The sequence below is a fragment of the Anarrhichthys ocellatus genome, unplaced genomic scaffold (genome assembly GCF_004355925.1).
Source record: "Anarrhichthys ocellatus isolate YVR2014 unplaced genomic scaffold, GSC_Weel_1.0 scaffold8, whole genome shotgun sequence".
Taxonomy (NCBI): domain Eukaryota; kingdom Metazoa; phylum Chordata; class Actinopteri; order Perciformes; family Anarhichadidae; genus Anarrhichthys; species Anarrhichthys ocellatus.
The window spans coordinates 3,379,587-3,394,862 of NW_022280038.1; the positions used below are offsets into that span (position 1 = coordinate 3,379,587).

Below are 15,276 nucleotides of genomic sequence, written 5' to 3' on the forward strand. Positions count from 1 at the left end.
TATTATTCAATAAACTATTGGGGTCTCTCATCCCTACCAGCGAGCAGTTAGTTTAAAACATTGCGAGCTAGAATGGGTTAAGCATCTGCCAAATTCCCCCAAGGATTCCTCCCTTTTGTCTCAGACATGTTTAGAGCCATTATCACACAAAGAGAATTACATCTCTCCAGATTGGGGGCACAAGATGGCTGCACATGTGACTGTGCATACAGGATATGCCTGCCACTCCAGCTCTCTGTAAGCCGCTGCTTATCTGTCACTACGGCCCTCTACAGTGGAAATGCATAGAGAGATGGGGATAGGGACACCAAACAAAAGAGATCATGTCATTCATTTGTAGGTGACTTGTGATTCATTTAGTCTTACTTTCTTTATAGAAACCCTCTGATCCCTTTGAGCATTTCTCCTCTTAGGTTTTCAATAGTATATTATTAATAATATTAAGCGTGGGATAACTGAGTGATGTTCTGTTTGTTGTTGGTAGAGATGAAATCAGGGATGCCCAGGAGGGACTATGAGACGCGTGTTGTGGCATGCCAGTCCCAAATGGCTTTAAAAGAAATGGCAATTGGGTGCTGCAGTCCCTCCCCTTTAAGTCTCTAATTAACACATGGCAATTAAACACAGCTCTTTGGGGAATAGTTAATAAGAGGCCCAAAGCTGATTATTTGTGGGTGAAGAGGCTCAAGAGATCTTTTGTTCCCCCACTTCAATCCCCCAATCAAGACCTTTGGAAATACAGTAAATAGTCATCAGAGGGGGACTATATTTGCACTTATAGATTTGTACCTTTCTTTCCAAGAGTGGAAGAAATGTATTAATGCTGGCAGGGAACTAGTAAAACATGCAATGCTAGTTTTTCCTTATTCAAGCTAATTTATTTACTCAGTCATGTCTGTGTTTATTCATTTTGAACCCCAGTTTGAAAGAGGATGTATTTCATCCAACAATAGCAATAACTTTGTGTGGCCTTGTAGAGGTTAAGTCATGCTTTATCCATACAATCATCCCAAGGATACAGCTGTCAACATGTTGAGGAGCTTAAGTCTGATTCTGCCTTACAGTGAGAGACGTTCTCATTAGTCTGGACCTGACTGATGACATTATAATCTAAACCCTGTTACATTCCCTTTTCCTCCCTGTCTGCCACACAACTTTCACTGCTGGGTCCAGGACTGTTGACATGCCACTAGAGCTAATATAATGCAACCAATGTCAGTATTCTCTATATTCAATATCATGGTAAATGTTTGCTTTCTGCAGTATCTGCAGTATTCATGTCAAGGTTGTCATTTCAACAGACATTTCAACAAGCATTTCATTAGATATGCAGTAGCAACATGGTGTTTGTGAAGAGCAAGGGAATATCCTTAACTAGGCTGGGATGCAACACCCTCTTAACTAACTTTGGCCTAATTACATCACTAAATAATACAGCACTAAATAATCAATACATGGTACATACTGTACTTCCTTCCTTGCCTATGTTTTGGCAGTCTTCGTTAGCCTACATATGGATTGCTGATGTTGGCTATGTATGGCCATTCCCACGTGCGCTTTTTCTAGTGATCTTCCAGGGAAAATCAAGATGTGCTCTGAGGCCTCTAGAAGAGCATATAGTGCATTTATGCCATAATGAAGAAGCTTTTATTGCAGACTTTATGCAATGAAATAGAGTCAACAGCCATACTCCAGTAGCAGCTCTGTGAGGCTATACTTAGGCACATAGGTGATTTAAGCTAATTGCTGTGCTCACAATGACAGTGCTAACATGCTGATGTTAAGCATTTATAGCATTTATCATGTTCTCTTAGTTCTCTTATTTACATGCTAACATTTGCTACTTAGCGCTGAACACAAAATTAGGTTCAGTATCAGGATTAGTCCCAACCTTTTCATTGCAATCAATCTAATAGTTGTGAAGACATTGACACCAAAAACAGTAAATGTGAACCTCATAGTGGCTTTACAGGAAAAGTCAGGCGATCACCCGGGTTATTAGGCTTCATCCTCTGGGCACCTTGAATCTCTGTATACAATTTAATGGCAATGCATCCAATAGTTTAGACATTTCAGTCTGTGATATGATACGTACAGGTGCTGGCTGTCATTTTATGAAACCACCTGTCTCCCATTAGCTTGATACTTACTTCAATATATAAATGGCTTCTCATGTGCATTCCCATGCGCAAGACTAAGCTGTCCTCCTACACAAACAAAGCATGTGGAGCATTCGCTATAAAGGGGTTTGTTATTTTTTCTCTGTTGTCCTTTTTTCCTGCATATATTTGTGGGTTCAAATATCAAAGACTTCAGTTAGCCTTATTGTATGACCCAAACCTTTTGACCATGCAACACAAGGTTATAGAGTAGGAGACAGAACAGTGGAGAAAAATAAATGTTTAGAAATTATAATTAAGTGGCTGACATCTCTGTTGGGAAATGAATTATTTATATATATTTTGGAAAAATTTGCATCTGTTTGGAGAGCTGAGTGCGAGAAAAGGGAATTGGGGGAAAAATAAATAGCATGATAGAGGAGTAGAGGGACAGAAAGAAAAAGAAAATGAATGGGAAACCAAAGAATGGCCAAGTGGAGAGAGATCAAAACTAAGAAAAGGCAAGAAAGGATTTGGGAAATGAAATAGCATGAAGATGCAATTCTGTATAGCTCAGTGGGCCGAGTATGCTTCTTCTGTAATATTGCCAAGACTGGAAGCTAACAGGCTCAACGCCCACCATTGTAAAACTTTGTCCTGCCCTCTAGTCTTGTTATCACCGTGAGGTTGCCCTTATTGCCCGGCAAGTGGAGTCTCTGTTGACTGTGTTTTGGAGGTGCTTGTAAGCTAATTTAGTTACCTTTGGACAAAGTCAGACTAGCTGTCTCCCCTTTTGGTAAGTTAACAGTCTGCTCGTGGATACTATACAGATATGAAAGGGGTATGTCTCTTTTAATCGAACCATTTAGCGTATAATCCCAAATGTCAAACTAAAGCAAGACGGAAAGGAAGAGAGAATCAATCCTGTGGATCTCATCAGCTACTCCTACATTTTGAACAGCCCCCCTGCAGCCAGAACCCCTTGTTTTTCAGAGTGCAGGAAGGGTGGCTGATGCTGGAATGGTTACCTCCATAATGCGATTTAGCCAAGTAGAGCAAGGGTCTTCCTCGTGTCAGTGTGATGGCAGCTGTGCAGAAATAAGATATTTTGCCATCACAGGGGGTGTTATCAGCCCATAGCAGCATCAGGAGAGCGCCGTCCCACCGCGGTCGGTGTCTTTACTTCCCTGTCACCTCCTCTTCTCAGACTCAGCAGGGATAAGTAAATATAAAATGCCTTTGACTGAGCCACTGTGTGTAGTGCAGTTGCACTCATCACAATATAAAAAACAAGACATTATCTTGCATTTGTTCACTTGCCTAATGCCCTTTCATGCTGGGAGAATCAAATTGTAAAATGCTGCAAAGCTGAGGATAAATGTTTATTTTTTATTTTTTTTATGAATGTAAAAAAAAGGAAAGACGTTCTGAAGGAGATGATAATCCACGCCTTTGAAACAGAGCGCCATGCTGGGGCATGTCTAATGCAGGAGACATTAAGACATTTGACAGGATGCAGAATGTGGGTTACACCTGTCATCTTCACCCTGGCGTCCCACGCAGACAAGCCATCTTCGCTGCACTACTCTGCAGCCAATAGGACTGGAGTCTGTGGTTGTTTTCTAGAGCTGTCTGTCTCTTGTAGTAGGGGAGTGAAAGTTCTTCTCTGTGCGATGATTCTATTTCATCATCAGATCAGTAAATGCTCAATTTTATGCCAAAGGGATTATGTGGATAAAAACTCAAACCCTTACCCCCATCCATCTCTCCACATACGTACATGAGACTGGATATATAAAAGTTCCTTTCCACATCTTATTATTGCCTCTGCAAGTATTTGACTTTACACGGGCATCTGCACATATATATTGTTAAATCATTCACTTGACGAGGTGAATAGATATTTTAGTAATATCAGATGAGTAATTTCTTTATGTTGGACATACAATATGATTGTTCAACTAATCTGCTTTATCGCCAGCATTTCTTGTTATAGGCTGTGTGTGCATGTGTTTTCATATACACATAATATACCTAACAAGGTATTACAAATCATAAAAAGCTGGGGCATTAAAACACTTTACAGTAAACTGGTCACCAACGAGGGAGCTGTGTCATCTATACGCACAGACTAACTCCAGGCTGTTTTCTTTTGTGTGTGAGGGACTCAAAAGGCACAGGTCAAACACAACTGAAATCTATCACAATTTGGCAAAAATAAGGGTGACAATAGAGAACAATTGTGTTACAAACACAGCAGGGTGTCAGTGGGTTGTTCCAAAGTGTGCTAACTGTGGAATCTAACCCTCATATGTGTTTCTTTCCAACTCTAATCACATCTCTTGATTTTCAGGAACCCTGACAGCTTTTCTGCTATCACAAAAAACAGTCTGACTTGCATGAGACCGTTGCCCTCATTCACTGTGCTATATTTCCAAAAGAATGGCCTTTTGATGATCTCCTACAAGAAAAGTGGTGACTAGGGTAGTAGAGTGGAATAACAAAGAGGGAGACATCTGAGATCAGCCAATGTCGTTGAGTGGTAAGGCTACTGGCACTGTGGAAATGGTGATCAAAGAGCACCTCCAGCATTGCCCTATGAATGGTTAAGTTCTTATTCTTTTTTTTCTCTCTTCTCTCTCACTGAGGGTTAAGGGTTCTACCTGGTATTATTCCTGAGGTGCTCTCAGTCTACATTGATCTGCATCTCTGCTTTCTGTACTGTAAAATAATGAAAGGCCATCTAACACATTTTAATACTTTCATTTTTAACAACGAACATGAAGACTGGAGGGTGGAGACACATACATTCTTCACTGTATATCATACAGTGAATGCACTGTTAATTGTTTTGGTGTATGTGGTCTTTGAGGAGCCTGAGGGCTTTGTTTGTTACTATAACACCTACAGATTGTCATGCCTATTGTCATTTTCTACATTTGTATGCTTTTTAACACAATATAAATATTAATAAAAATGTATTGACTGTAAGAGGCATGATCAAAGACTGGAAAATCACTGTCTTGTTGAGCACAACTTGCAATGTATGTATCAATCTCCATTTCCTTGTGAGTGTGACCTCGGTGCCAGCTGTTCCCTGTGGCTGTGTATCTGTGCTACAGCACTATGGCCTTTTGTTTTGAGTAACCTAATTGTTGTGTGTCTCGGTGACCCTTCAGTACAAACAGGTGGAGCAGTACATGTCCTTCCACAAGCTGCCAGCAGATATGAGGCAGAGAATCCACGACTACTACGAGCATCGTTACCAGGGCAAGATGTTCGATGAGGACAGCATCCTGGGAGAGCTGAACGAGCCGCTGCGAGAGGTGGGATGAGAGTTCCTGTCTGGGGATCTTCTACACATGTGCTGCATTCAAAAGCTTGTGTACTGCTTAACATTCCCCTTATTCAGTTCAGTTTTTTTTCTTGTGGCCGAATCCCAACAAGAGTAAAACTGAGAGGAGCTCAGAAAAAAAAAATGTTGGCACAGCTGACGTTTTTGTGTTGTTACCCTAATACCTCTCTTGTTGTGACAGGCCAATGCCCTTTGTAAAGCGCCAGCTCTTTTCTGCTGTTCTTGCTAACTGCTTTCTCTTTGTGCTCACAAAGGAAATCGTCAACTTTAACTGTCGAAAGCTGGTGGCATCCATGCCTCTGTTTGCCAACGCGGACCCCAACTTTGTCACCTCCATGCTCACCAAGCTGAGGTTTGAGGTGTTCCAGCCTGGGGATTATATCATCAGGGAGGGCACCATCGGCAAAAAAATGTACTTCATACAGCACGGGGTTGTCGGTGTACTAACCAAAGACAATAAAGAGACCAAGCTGTCAGATGGCTGCTACTTTGGAGGTAAGACGAGCTGGCGCTGCACCAGAATCACAAACGCAAAGGTCACATACACACACATCTTTCTCTGTTTTAATATTAATAATGCTCTCCTTTGGTACCTTGAGAGGTTGGCTTTGGTTTAAATTTATATTTGTAAGGTATTTGGAAAATTCTGTCCTGGCTCTGTTATTAGCTCATCGTGAGGAAGAAGTGGTATGTTGTAGAGTGCTTGTCACCTCACTTAAAATTCTGCTTCATGGTTTATGCAGGACGTTTCCCTTAATTCACATCATGAGCTGTCTCTTTAATGTAGGGCAAACCCAAATTAAGAAGACTGTACTTGCTGGATTACAAAATGGGAAATATGCATTCAACGGTCAAAGGGGACAGAAATCTGTGAAATGACATACTGTATGAATGCGACTTGTGCAATAACCCAGTGCTGTTATGTACTTAACTCGTGTTATGCTCTTAATCAGGGTCAGATAATGCATCACCCTCTCATGGTCCCACAGAGCCTATGACACATGTAGGAGATAATGCTGCCATACTGCCCTCACCAAATACCAATTAATTTGCCCAGTGACAGCGTATAATTTAGTCTACGCTGCTAAGTAATGAGAAATGGTGGCAAAGCGTTTAACAGCACATGACCTGCCTGTGGAAGTTTAATTAGGCCCTGCCTGCTCAAGTCCATCTCCATGCCCTCTCTCCAGGGGGGTTCCAGAGAAATAATGAAAAGATGGCAGGCAATCTATCTTTACACATGCCAAAACTAATCAACATTTGAGACAACATGGACCTTGAGCGAGCTGGGGCCATGTTGTCTAAAATGTTGTCCAAATGGGTTCCTCCTCGGCAAGGCAGAAATCAGATTTAAAGAGAGCTCATATACCTGTTTCTAGCTCAAGCTTTGTGGTAATGGCACAGTTTGTGTGACAGCTTGGACATTTTGCCACTCAAATAAGCTGAACTGACTGTACTCTAGACCTCAAATGCATCAGATTGAATACATCTACATTTTCCTTTTTTTTTCCTTGAGTACACGAGTACTGTAACCACAGACTGTATACGAAGTGGACGTAGTCATCGTGACATCAACCATTGCTTTATGGACTGCTGTTTTGAAGCCTTGAGTGTGCCGATTTCGCCTTCACCATCTTGAATTACGGCCGTCGCCATGTTTTTCGCAACCAATGAACAGAGGTTACCATATTTAGATTGCAGAAGAGTGACGTAGAGACGCCGTACACGGCTTTAGTAGCGGCAGTGACCCGTCAATCACAGTAAGCCCACAAGGAAGCATACTCAGCTTTAAGGTCAATCATGCTGTGTTGAAGAACACTTAAAACTAGCGATTGAGACCATAAACTCAATAGAAGTTGGGTTATTTTCTCATAGATATTCCAAAAAATCGGACTCCTTCTTGCAACGGGAGGGGTCGCCCCATGCTGGTCAGTAGAGAGAATACAAGTTTTAAGACAATTTCGCATCTGCTTCACTCGGAAGAGCCGGAGGTTGAGTGTAACCCACAAAAGTGCAAATGCACTGGTTTTGGAACAGAAACTGGTTTGCTCGCTTTAATCTTAAGAACAGGATCAGTAATTATTTCCCCCTCTTGCGCATTATAGGCCCAAGGCCCCGACGTACAATGGGGAGGGCTAGTGAGGTAAGCCTAGAGCCAGTGGGAGTTTGTTATCAAACACGAGTTAGTCATTCATAAAATGAATTGGTGCGGATCAGCACAGGAGAATGTGGCACATGTGGATCTCAGTTTGTCTCAGTATCAGCAAGCGGGAAGTCAAAAGTAAGTATTTTTCATATTATGTGCACAACACAGGGGGCCTGCTTCACATGGATTGATAGGCTTTGACTCTCCATCCTGCATGTGAATGAGTGAGCATGTGAATGTGGAGCAACATCAGTCATCGAGGAGCTTTCTTTTTTTTTGTCAAAGACACTCAGCGTCAGCAGGCTCCAGTTTACAGTACGGCAAATGGCATGCCTATGTGCTCATCAACATCCCATCAAACTCATGTACCGTAACTCTTTCATTCCAATGACCTGAATTATTTACACAATTATATACTCAGCAGTCTGCTCCAGTTTGTTAGCTGTTGGATTAGCTCGAGCCAGAGAGCCTAAAGTCTGAAGTTGACACGACATGAACTGGATGGGAGCGTCGGCTGGGCACACAGCGATCCAATGGAGAGGGGAAATGTAATGTGACTGCAGTACTAACGCCAAGGGACACATGGATAGCTGCCAAGCCTGCTCTCTGGATGCTGCTCTGGGCTCAGAAAGAAAACATGCACCCTCCACCCTTGCCTCCACTTCCCTCTTTTTCTCCTTATAGTTCAGTATTGGAACACTTATCTCCGCTGCCCGCTCAGTGCCCAGACTGAGCAGGTTATTGTTTTGTTATAGTTCATCCTTTGTTGCCTGCAGAAATTGATGTGTTGCCAGTGCACAGTGCACACTATGCCTCTCTCTTAGTTGAAGCAGAGCTCAGTGACCCAGTGGCCCTACATGCCAGTCAGAGGTGCTTATCAAAAGCTGCCTTTGATTGCACCTCTAAGATGGCTCACTTTGCCTCTGTGAGAGTGGCTTGTAGCAGACATGTGAGCGGGGGTTATAGAGGAAAGTGAAACTGAGTCAGAGTGGGAGTAAGGAGAAAGGAGGGAAGTACATTGACTGCACAGTTTGCAATCTCCTGTTTCATCTTTTTGGCTTTACCAGATCTCTGACCGGTTTTCTGTGAATGGGGCTGTTTTCATTTGTAGTCCTGGATCAGAGAGCTAACACTCCTCCCATCTCCCTTGACTTTTACCTTTTTTTGTTGCTTTTTTTTGCCTCTCAGAGCTTAGACATGGCTGTGCTATAGAACTGCCAAATTGACCCTCTGACTGAGTGAGTCAGTGAGAGGGCCTGGCAGCAGCAAAGGCCCAGGTAATCCTCCCGGTCCTTAACCCAGTTAACACTCCTGCACCTCTTGTTCTGGAGCACCATCAGCTGAAGATCGAGGCACTGCAGCAGTTGAGTGAGTGACAGAATGGGGGATATGATGATATATAGAGTAGTCTTATATAATATGACAGGTTGGATAGGAAAAGACGATACAATACTGTGTTTTCATACAATGTGTGATGTGATACGACACAATATGTTGTGAGACATCATTTGGCTACATCATCCAAACACTAAGGGCTTAATGCGAAAGAGGGAATATGATATTACACAATATCATTATTCAAATACAAACAAGTATGCATGGTATTATTGGATAGACAGAGGTGTGGTACAATAAAATTAAATGCAGAGCAGTAGTTTTAAAAATTGCTCATTTACTGGTCAAGCAATACTCACAGTTGCAATTACTTTACGAGCTTCCACAGTGGATATGTGTTGCTATCATCAGCTGTGTTCTCTGATAATGTCAGTAATTACTATATTTCTGTTTAAAAGTACAGCGTGCCCATGTAACTTTAGGCTTATTAAACAAAAAATGTGTTGATTGGTGGATTTGCATCTATACACAAACATCTTCCGGTCTTTGAATGCTGTTTTATTGGGTCTTTTGTCCCTCACCAACATAACCAGCCTCAGGTCAGGGGGTGAAAAAGAGACAATGAGATGTGACGGGACTTCAGCATCCGCCACAGTGCAGAAAAACACCAGAAATGTACGAACTGTCTGCGTGCTGGCCAAACCTAAGGTGTTGCGCAGCTATGCTAATGTTGTGAGGGAGTGAGCATGGCATGTCATGGAGAATCAGGCGGCCCACTGCGGATGTTTCAAAGGTTAGAGAGCGTCTGCTCTGGGGGCTGGGGGCAGTGTTGGGGAGGGAGATGGAAGCTGACAGTAGGACTCAGAGTCCAGGTGTGATTTGCCAGACCAGGCTGCGGGACACAGATACTTTATCACAGACCAGTCCTGCTCACACTCGTTAATATACAGCCATGCACACTTATAAGCAGAGAGGACGGCAGGTACCCATGCACACATATATCACATGCAGATACAGTATATGTAGACTGAGACTTATTTGAAAGCACATTCAAAGGCCACAATTTACATTCACTCAGATTGGCGCACAATAGTTTGCATGTGGTCTGTATCTGCTTCAGCTCACATAGATTTAAATGTAGATCTAGAAACACACATGTTAAAAATACATTATGAGACAAACATACTCGCTAATTTGTTTTACTCAGACGATCTCTCTGATTTTGGTTTGAGTGAGATTTGTGTTATGAAGTTGCATTTTTCAGTGATGTCTTTATCCCAATTTACGGTTTATACCTACATTTTACCTTGCCAAGTTTCTTCCATTTACCATGTGTGTTCATTGTCTAAATGAACTGTTTGATAAGTTCAACCCTTTACTCACTGATGCTTTGTATTTTTTAAAGACTTATCTCTGAGGTATTAATGATTTTTAGAGATTAAAATGTAGGTGTTAGTATCTCAGTGCTTCACCAGATTTACCTCCATACAGAGCTGTTTTTATTGACTGTATTTTGCTCAGCTTTCTGCTCCCAGCGCAGTTGTAGCCAGGAGAAAGCCAATAAGAACTCATAGAGAGCATATTTGTTTGCCCTCTATTTATCTGTACAACATGCAGACATGGCTTTACGCTGTGAGCATACGGTACTCATAAGGTAAAGAAAGTAATGCAGACAAGTGTGTGCCCTGTTCTTCTTTTCTTGGGTTCTCCCCCCCCCCCCCCTCCACTTTGAGAGCTGGTACAGGGACTCAGGGGAAGCATCTTTCCAGTAAGAGCCTAGGACACGTGGACTGCAACATCCCACAAAAGACGAGTCAAATGTGTTCTCACTAAGGTCACAGCACATGACGTCGTAGTCCTCCTTTCCCTGAGCAGCATCCAATTTTAATTGGTGTCATTCAATTTTGATGAATGCATTGTCACTTAAGCGTGAAAATGAAACGAATCATAGCTATGGAAAAGTAGCATCTTCTAGTGCATAAATGCATTTTTTCTCCTGGAAACTAAGGCATTTTTGTGTCTGTAACTCACACACTTGCCAAACACAGTTTTGGGAACAATAACAGCTGGGCCAGATAAACTCACAGCAGAACAAAACAGGGGACAGGACAGACAGGCGGATTTATCAAGTAGACCTTTAAGATTATTCTCAGAGCTGCATCTTTGCTTTCACTACTTTTACTCATTATTTTTTCAAAATGCTGTTTTTATAATTAACTAAATATTGAGTACAATAACATTTTATTCAGAGACGATCATTTATCTTGTGTGATGACGATATTATAGCTTTGCTAATTTGAGCTGACAAAGCCCACAATTTTGGGCTGATTATGAATCATCTCATTGTTTTTAAGGACCACACAGAAATGGATAATTGTAGAGGCGGCAGTCAGTCTGAGGAGAAAACAGGCAGAGCTACATCAACTAAGCCTGTCCTATGATTTCATGCAGGATTTGGGCAGCATTGCGATGAGTCACAAGAGATGTGAGTAAGCAGTGGGAATAGAGCATTCATAAATATACGAACCATCAGCGAAAGCCGGTTTGAGCTCGACCGTGAAGTGCATTTGGCTGAATTGAGGGTCGGTGATAAACCACTATCATGAAAAATGACATGAAATAAAAATGTGATTGGGATTACTTTTTTTTTATTATTAAATTCAATTTAAAAACAAATTCCATAATGACAAGCTTAGTTTTTAATAACTCCTTAAATTATTTGACAATTCATCGGTTCATATGTATTCTCCACTATTTATGCATGATCACAAATTATTGTTTATATATTTAGCATTTCACATTTTGTGACATGTACACATTACTATTACATTAGTAGAAACAATATGATAGGTTTCATACAAAAACGGTAAATGTATTTTTGCGGAGAAATTTAAAAACTCAGAGAATTCAAAATCAGAAATGAATTTTTCAGATTAATAGTAGATGATGTATTTGTAAAAAAAAATTTGGTTGTTAGATTTTTAGTTATTTTAGTTTTTCTATTCTTTTTTTTTTTTTATTGCATTTTGTGTGAAACCATATATTTTATACTTTGACAGTACATTTTTTCTCTTAGCTCCTAATTTTAAAAGTCTTGATATTCAGGAGAGTATTGAGCTTCAGAGCAGCCGCATGCATTTAGCCGCTCAGCACTCAGCTTCACTTGTTTTCTGCAAAGACAGTTAGATGAGGCCAGAGGGCCCACTCCAGCTCACTACCTCATCTTTTCTGTGTGGGCTTCATCCAGAAGGCCACGGGACAAGAGGATTTAATACAGAGCTGCGATGCTCCTCTCCAGAGAGGATTACTGGCGCAGTGCTGTGGGAAATGGAACCCCAGCACAGCTACAGCCAGGGCTGTCCCGCTAACACACACTTGCAGTACATACACACACACACATGTAAACACATAGTGTATACACACACGCACAAACAGGAGAGCGTGGTATTTTTACTCTCTCACATTCACACAGCTCTCTTTCTAACTTGGCCATTGTCCATTCACCCATGCTCTCTCTGTCTCACACATACTGTCCATGCATAAACAGTAATGCACTGTACACGAGGTTGTTTTTATGCCACTTACATAGTACATATTCCTCATTCTCTGCCCTGTCAAATCATGCATTCTCCCTTTATCCACTGACCTGTCTTGTTTTTTTAAAGCATCATTAAAAATCATCATAACCACTCAGTGACCAGAAAAAATGCAGAGTCCGGTAAAATCGAATGTAATCGATTACAATCGCTGGGTCGTGAATGCTTCATAATGTCAATTGTATAGTGTTGACATTGTTTTGTGGTAACTCTGCTCCAAAGCAATTTTAGATTCCATGTTTATTGGTGGTGATTATTGACTTTCATCATATTAAGAGATGTTTTTGCAGTCACAAAGTGCAGGTCTATATGTCACAAAGGGAATATGTGTGTTGTAGGGCTGTTGTTTAAGATTGCTTTCTATGGTATAGTTGTTTTTATTTTCTGTCCATAGAGAATATTTTCTAAGATTTCTCTCAGCTGTATCATGAGGTCCAACTTTTCTGTTTATTTCATGTTACTTGTCTTTTCACTTTCTTCTACCTGTACACATCAAATTACACAGATTTTGAAAAAATTAAGATTATTCAGTAATGCTAGGAAGGCAGAGGGAGGATTAAATATCTGGTGCTTACAAGCATCTGTCATCGACAACAGCTAGCATGCTGTGGCTAATTAACTGAAAGGCTTTTCCTCTCAGTTAATTATCTCCTTATGCAGCTGCCTGATGCAGCTATCATTTACAGAAAGTTTTCCACCTGCAGTTCCAAATGTGAGTGGTGTGCATTGTCAAATTGCAATTGGCTACTTTGATCAAATCTTGCATAAACAGCAGAAGGCCACAACAAACCACTCAAATGTCTACTCTCTTGTTGACGCCAAACTAGTTATATCTGTGTAGTGTTGTTATGTCCTGGTGTTTCACACAGCTTCCTATTTTATGCAGTAAAAATCAGCAGAACTCTGACTTCCTTAGGAAACAATAGATGTCAACCCATGGAACATAAAGGTGGTAGAACAAAAAAGTTTCATGTACCATCTCATCTTTTAAGTTGTGAAGTTAATAATAATATTTAACCAAGACTGTGATGCTTCCATAACATTTGCCTTCAGCATGCATACACTGTCCAGATTCAGGTTTTGTTAATATATTGATATGAGAACTGCTTTATTAAAGGAGATGAGAGAGGAGCTGTCATGATTTGCCATGGTTGTTACAATCCTCTAACACACCCAGACTCATTGACACACCCACATACAGCTCAATATCATCATACCCACATATGAAACGTGCACGGAAAAAAAAACAGGGTTACTTTTTGTGTGTGTGTGGCTGCACGTCAGGGAAATGTTAATACAAAACCCACAAACATCAACGATCTATAGATGTGCAATACCCAAAAAGGGACTGGAACACTGGAGAAAAATACAGTTATGGCGCAGAGTCAAACTATGCATGACATTTCAGGAGATAACTTGGACGAAGAATTATTAAAAAAATGGATTTGATGTAGGCTACAGGGGGGAAGGTGGGAAAGTGCATTCTGTGAGAGAATTGAGAGCTTTTGTGTGAAGATGAGCTGAAAATGGGTTTCTGAGAAAGAGGGAGTGTGATAGCAAACACAGGAAGGGAGGGCAGAAGATGAGATGAAAGCTAAAGAGAAAATACATTAGGGAATGTATACAAACACATGGCACACATACATAAAAGTCACCTAACCCCTAAAAATATAAATACACAGATACATTATATAAAATGTTATATATACATACATATATATATATATAGGAACATATATATATATATAAGTATATCCATTTACACGTTGTATGTAAAGTATATATACAATATATCTAACCTTTATATTTCACCATGACCTACTCTCCCATACTGCTTTGCTCTCATGAATAAAACACGGACATCATGCTTTCACACAGATATAGCACTTTCACAAACATTTCTGTATGTGCAAACACTGACGCAGAAACACATCCCACTTGACTAGTGCATGCATGCATGCACATGCTTCATCTGCATACAGTACAGACACACTTGCACCCACACACACTGTGTATTTGCCAGGGCTCTACAGCCGTGCAGCTTGTTTAATGGAGCATTATTTTCCTGGGCATGGCAGATGAGGGCTGGCAGACCCCTGAGCTCTGAATATGGCATTACTGTGAGTTCCAGACTGATCAATGACAGAAAAGTTGTAGGTTTTAATGTTAAAAGATAAAATAAAACCAGTCTTGGGTTCACGTTTTGCTTAGATAATGTCACTTAGCATACAGTAACAGCTGGGGAAAAATAAAAATATATAACTGGTATAACTGTTTTAAATTTCAAGTCAAAGACATATGAGCCCCTGGGTTTAACTCTACATTACCATCTCTTGTCTGCTATGTTCTGTTGCAGAGATTTGTTTGCTGACGCTGGGCAGAAGGACAGCCAGTGTCCGAGCGGACACATACTGTCGCCTGTACTCTCTGTCTGTGGACAACTTCAATGAGGTGCTGGAGGAGTATCCTATGATGAGAAGGGCATTTGAGACTGTTGCCCTGGACAGGCTGGACCGTATTGGTAAGAAAATATAATTTAAACAATTTCAGAGGGAAATCCTGAAGATTTTTCATTACTGTAAACAAGATGCAATCGACTGCATTTTGCAAACTTTCATCAAGACATGAATGCCTCAGTTGGTGTCAGTCCTTAGCTGTAATGGAAACCTTACCAACACTTAATTTGCATTTTAGATATTTGCAAATAAAGCTTATGATTAATCTGGTTTTACCCAGTAAGCGTAT

General features: G+C 40.9%; 1 protein-coding gene across 1 annotated transcript in view; it reads left to right on the plus strand.

The window, feature by feature from the left end:
- The window catches only part of hcn4 (hyperpolarization activated cyclic nucleotide-gated potassium channel 4), a 63,260-nt gene that overhangs the window by 38,209 nt on the left and 9,775 nt on the right, over positions 1 to 15,276 (plus strand). Inside the window, exons 5-7 of the mRNA XM_031848484.1 lie at positions 5,279 to 5,425; positions 5,709 to 5,949; positions 14,888 to 15,052. Of these exons, the coding sequence (XP_031704344.1) occupies positions 5,279 to 5,425; positions 5,709 to 5,949; positions 14,888 to 15,052 (553 nt within the window). The remainder of the gene's footprint in view (positions 1 to 5,278; positions 5,426 to 5,708; positions 5,950 to 14,887; positions 15,053 to 15,276) is intronic.